The following is a 6,000-nucleotide window of genomic DNA, read 5'->3' as shown; positions in this document are numbered from 1 at the left end:
CGACCTTGTAGATGTAAAGTCAGAGACGATCGCTCATCTGTTGCTGCTGTTTGAGTTGATCATCTTCTAGACCTTCATCAGTGGTCACAGGACGCCACCCAAATAATACCTGCTCTGTAGTGGTCCTGGGAGAGTCCTGACCATTCAAGAACAGGGTGAAAGCAGGCTAAAAAGGTATGTTGAGAAACAGATGGACTACATTCAGTAATTGTAGAACTACAGAGTGCTCCTATATGGTAAGTGGAGCTGATAAAATGGACCGTGTGTGTAGAAACAAGAAGGTGGTTTTAATGTTATGGCTGATCGGTGTATCAAAGCATCGTTCATTATCTGAAAGAGTCGGCTATTATTTGGGAGCCGAGTCTATTGATTTGACTCAATAAAAAGAGTCGGGACGGTCAGTGAGTGTGAGAGGCGCCCTCACTAGGTCACGCTGGATAAAAATGGGCCCTATGGCTTCGACCGAGTCCTCCTGGTGGGCGGGTCAAGTTCTGCTCAGCGCAACGTGACAGACTCAAGAGGCTTCTGAATCGAGAGAGAGCACGATGAACACAGCAGCTGTACACACCTACCTACATTACACTACATAGAGGCACAGAAGTGCAGCACAGCACAGCTCCAGCGTGTACAGCAGCACCGCTTTTATTCGCATGCTGCTTCCTTACAAGCTTTTTTGTATCGTTTGTGTGTTCAATTGCGTTTCGCCGGCACGACTCGACCGGACCAAACACGAGCAAGTTATGGTTACAGTGGATATGTTGTATCATCGATTGCTTGAAAGACAACGTTTGGAATTAGAAGTGGAGCTGAACTAAATTGGAAAAGATCGGGAAACTGGTTTGGTTTGCCAGGAGCAGCGTTTGTCGGATAGACCAACAGCTAGACAGTTCGGCTTGGACATTTAATATTTCTGCAGAAACAAATCTACATGCTCGGTGGAGACTGCGGCAGCAATATGAACTACATTATTTATGACTCGGTACTGTGATAGATCAGCATTACAAAATATTGTTGGATTATCCAGGAAAGAAATGAATATGACGATACGAAAGGTAAATATGATTGTGTTTATACTACACCGCTCCTGATCTGGTGTAATTAATCCTAAAGTTGGGGATTTAACTACGTGGGATATAGTTAGGTACAGAGATCAGCTGGTGGTGGCACGCTGGCAGTCTGTCTACAATATGCCTGAATGCTTGTTCATCTTAAATGTACACGTATTTGTTTTACATTGGTGTGCTTTTAACATTTTCTTATGGGAATTTTCATATAGAGGCTTTCGATTAGATTTTATTCAGCTATTTGATGTTTCGTTTATAGCACTGCAGATGTATGGCATTATGCTACATTCAACTGCTCTGCTAATTATTGTAAATACGAGTTCGCATGAGAACATAAAATCTTGTACTGTATTTGTAGTCACCGATTAGGCCAGTATTACAAAGCTTACATGACATTGCGTTTATTGTGTATTTAGTTATGTTGAAAATGCTCAAAGGGACAACGTTTTATTAGGATCTATGAATAATTTAGGTGCGTTTAAATAAAACAAACAAACGAAAATCTCTAAAACTTCAACTGCAATCACGACTTCGCAAGTGTTAGACGGTACATTAAGCATGTGAATCAACATTGGTAATAGGGCCACAGCTAGGCAAAGCTGACAACGTAGCGACTCATGTTACCTGACTAAATGATTTCATCTTTACGTTTGTGGCATAAACAACCTTCCCTCTGTGTAACCTGTTAGCCCTATTTTAAAAGTAACTGACAACAAAAACACTATGCAAATTGCTAACTTGCTAGCCAAATGCGGCGTGAACCAGGCCAGCAAGTACAACCACTTGCGGCACATTACATTCACCAATGCTGCGTTGTTTTGTTTATCCCCCCCACTCGTTTTCCGGCATGTTCCACCTTCTGCGATCTCATTGGCTGATTCTTGGAATAACGCGCACAGATTGGCTATTTGTTTGGCTCGTCGATTTTTATGAATATGAACGACCAGCTCTCTTTAATACAGGAGGCGGGGTTTGTTAGAATACGGGTTTAAAACAACAATAGTGCATAAAGATAAACTAGCTATTAACATTTGCTAATGGAGTAAAGTATATTCTAATGAAGTTATATCTATGTAAATATGTACATAATGTCTAACTGTATCTAGGTTATTGAAAAATTGAGAAAGACAGGTAGTGTTTGTTTACAAGCACATATATAATGATAAAAGCTTTTTGCTAGTCATTTATCTGTAAGACAACACTAGCTATTTAAGCTGTTTAGCTTGAGTGTTTTTTATCTTGACAATGAACAGCAAAAAATCACACTTAATATGTTTTTAATACCAGTGCTCTGATGTGCTGCAATTTCACCTGTGACTGATGCTAATTTTGTCATTTCAGCATAATATTAGCTATTATTCAGCATTTTAGGGAAATAACACAGGCAGCTATTTCTTTCCCTCATGCGGGTAAGTTCTAGAACATGACTTAGGACTAGTGTCAGATACATTTACATTTTAAGCATGTAGCAGACACCTTTATCCAAAGTGACGTACATTACACTTAGCAGCAACCTGGCAGTGGTGAGGCCTGAACCAGCGACCTTCTGATTGATTACTAGTCCAGTACCTTAACCACTAGGCTACAGCTTGTCCTACATACAGCCCATGTTGAAAAAAAACTTAAAACGACCTTATAAACATCAGATTTTTTTATTTAGATCTGCAGTTTAAACTTAACTTGGCATGTTCTCACCTTAGTTTTTTCCCCACATCCCAAAACATGCAGAGGGTTGATTGACCACTTCTAATCATCACAAGCTGTAGATGAATGAATGTGAGCCTGACAAATTGGCATCCCGACCAGCCTTGTGCCCAGTGAGTTTGTATTGTTGCATTTTAAAATAGAAGATGTTTGCTAGCAACTAGAAATGTGACTGGTCTCATACTTGTCACATTAAAGCAAAACTCAGATGACCTAACCAAAAATCTTAACCCGTAAGTTAAACACTGCAGTGTGATCTACTGTAGCTTAAGGGTTTGGGGTTTTGACATTCCCTATGTAAATCTCTGAGTGAAGCTACTTTGAGATATGCACAATCGCATTTGTGAATTATTGCATTCTGTATTGTGACAGAACTTGTTTTGCAACACAGTAAGACAGCAAACCACTCTAAGACTTGAAACAAGGGACAGTATATGTAAACTATTTACTACTGTCTCTGACATTGATTTGAACTTGATTGCTGAGACTAGGAACCACTACAGTGATGCAGAAATGCACACTGATTATGCAGTGCGTATGGCAGGAAAGTTATTTGGCTTTGGATATTTGTGTATGCCTATTTTAACCTGATGGGTATGATGTGTAGAGAGATCTTATTAAAGCTGTTGTACTGTCCTGGTGACTGCTGTTTAGTTTCAAGTTACAAGACGATTATTAATGTTAAATCATAAAGCACAGTAAAAACCTGTCCTGGGTTACTGCCTTGTGTGGTATAAACGTCCCGTTCCAATTTATTCATTCTGCTGATAATGCTAGAAATGTGCTGTAAATCTGAATTTCAAAAGGGCCATAAATTAATCTCATTGAACCTCTATGTATGTAGTTTGAGCAAATGTAGGAAATTGTCTTTAAAAAAACTGCTAAAAACACCAGACCATTGTAACTAATTTTCCCTTTCCTATTCCTTTTGTGCAGCTGTTTGGTAAACCACTGGCTTGTTTAGTGGTTGTAACTCTGAAGCTGCACTGCCAAAGTTTGTTTAAATTTGGAAAGGTAATTAAACTTATTCTCTTCATGTGTTTTCTCGCAGTGACTCTGGACCTGTGGTTGGTTTACCAGTCAGGTTGTCGGTACAGCTCCCTAATCAAAAAGGAAAACGGACTTTAATCCAGTCTTTTTGTGGTTCCTCATGCACAGTGTGGACTCTCACCGGTTTACTGCAGGATGGATGGTGTGGATTTAACACTTCTCATCTATCATCGTCAGTGCTTGTGTCTCCGTGACTGCATCTTGTTCTATTACGTCTATAAAAGAACACCCCCTCTCTTGGGTTTAGGCCCTAACGGTTGTAGCAGTAACTGTTTATAAGCAACACAAGGAGAGGCTCTCGGACAAACTCTAAGGCTCTCCGCCCTATTTTTCTACCTTTTGGAAGTGAAAGTTTACATTTAGATTTATTTTTTCATAATTTATTTATTTTTTTGAGAGTTTGCTTATTTTGTTCTGGATTCAAGATGTCTAAAAATCTTAACGATGGAGCAGAGTTCCTGGCTCCTCCACCGCCAAAAAATGTGAATGGTTCAGGCTCAGACTCTCTGCTCGGGGAGAAGCTGGGCACCGAGGTCCGTAAGCGGCGCCACACCATGGACAAAGATCTCAAGACGGCCGAGCACAGATTCTTCCGCCGCAGCGTCATCTGTGACTCCAATGCCACAGCGCTTGACCTCCCTAGCAAAGCCTGCATCCCAACGTCTGTCCCGAGCTGTGAGTCTGTGGCGTCTGTGCGCTCTTCAGGTTTGACTTTTCCCCCTGTTGTAGCTGCTGAGACCTGCAAGACCGTTGTAGTAGAGGAGCAGGCAGAAGATGTAGTCGAAGCAGTGGGTCTTGCTGGGGCTGATGTGCTAAAGAAGGAGATTCCATGTGTACAGGAATCGATTTCACAGCAAACAGAGGTTCCTGGGACATCAGCAACAGCACCAAGTGTGACTGGTGAGTCGGAGCATGAGGGTATAGTAACTGAGAAAACTGAGGAAGAAAAAGAAGCGACGAAGGCTCGTGTGGAAACCGAGCAGAGTGAGGCTGAGAAGAAGGCGCAGGAGGATGAGGAGGTGGAAACCAAAGCTGTGGGCACCTCGCCGGATGGCCGCTTTCTTAAGTTTGACATCGAGATTGGACGTGGCTCTTTTAAAACTGTCTACAAAGGCTTGGATACCGAGACGACTGTGGAAGTGGCATGGTGTGAACTCCAGGTAAGCGCTTGACCTTGTTTCTTAAGTCGCAAAGAACACACCCAGCAGTAACACAGTTTAAATTGCAGCTCTTTCTTCCTAATATCTAAAAGCTGGGCCTGTACGAATTGAAGTAGACTTTGTAATTTGACTCAGCATCTAGGAAGGTGGCAGCTGCAAGGCATTCAAAATAGATATCAAGAATTTAAGACCGCTTTGCAGTGTTGAAATGAAGTACTACAAAAGAGAGTGCCAGATACAGCTGGAGGTCTCATTACGGTGCTATTTGTTATTTTGTAACTAAGATTCTCGCAATGCACTTTGTATGTTATGGAAAGAGGGTAAAGAGAGACCTTCAGTTTTCTGGTCATATGACCAACTGCTTGAAGCTGGTTTTAGAGTTTGAAGACCCATCTTGCAAATGTAATTTTGTACAGGACTACTGATAACAGAATGATTCCTACCAAAACACAAGTGTTGGTTTCTAGTGCTCCCTTGGGAAACAATTAGCCAGGGTCGTGTTGTATTTGGCATAGTGCCTTGTCATTTTTATGATGCAGAGAAGATGGATGGAATTAAATTTCAGGCACTGTCCCAAGTACTGCCTTAGTAAGAGCTCCATTTGAAACAGGGCATTTAGGTGTGGGTGTAACAGTGTGGCATAGCTTTATGTACATTAATACATAAAGTATTAAAATTACATATTGATAATAGCAACCAGCACCAGGTAGTGTCATATAATCACACTTAGCCTGATTAACACCAAACACTTAAATATTTACACTTACACTGTGCTTATAGTGCTTGGGACAGTGGTAGCCTAGTGTAGGGTTTTTCAAATTTTTTTACGTGACCCAGGCAACACAAACAATGCATCTTATTCTCTCTGTACAGGCTGGTCCCACTGTGGTTTACAAGATGTAACATAAAGCCTTCACAAGGGGGCGTCGTACAAGTTCATTTAATTATTATTATCTTTCTCTGTGACTTTTTGGCTAGTTTGAAAAAAACACTGGCCTAGTGGGTAGTGCTTGGGGCAGTAG

At 41.2% G+C, this 6,000-nt stretch overlaps 1 protein-coding gene across 9 annotated transcripts in view; it reads left to right on the top strand.

Moving 5' to 3' along the window:
• Positions 1 to 414: 414 nt before the first annotated feature.
• wnk1b (WNK lysine deficient protein kinase 1b) overlaps positions 415 to 6,000 on the top strand; it is a 136,650-nt gene continuing 131,064 nt past the window's right edge. For all 9 annotated transcript variants that reach the window (XM_062995224.1, XM_062995177.1, XM_062995199.1 and 6 more), the window contains exons 1-2: positions 415 to 1,052; positions 3,820 to 4,978. In XM_062995224.1, coding sequence (XP_062851294.1) covers positions 4,244 to 4,978 — 735 coding nt within the window. In that variant the 5' untranslated portion in view covers positions 415 to 1,052; positions 3,820 to 4,243. The remainder of the gene's footprint in view (positions 1,053 to 3,819; positions 4,979 to 6,000) is intronic.

This window comes from Trichomycterus rosablanca, chromosome 1, assembly GCF_030014385.1.
Source record: "Trichomycterus rosablanca isolate fTriRos1 chromosome 1, fTriRos1.hap1, whole genome shotgun sequence".
NCBI classification, from domain to species: Eukaryota; Metazoa; Chordata; class Actinopteri; order Siluriformes; family Trichomycteridae; genus Trichomycterus; species Trichomycterus rosablanca.
This window is presented reverse-complemented; position numbering and strand designations above follow the sequence as displayed.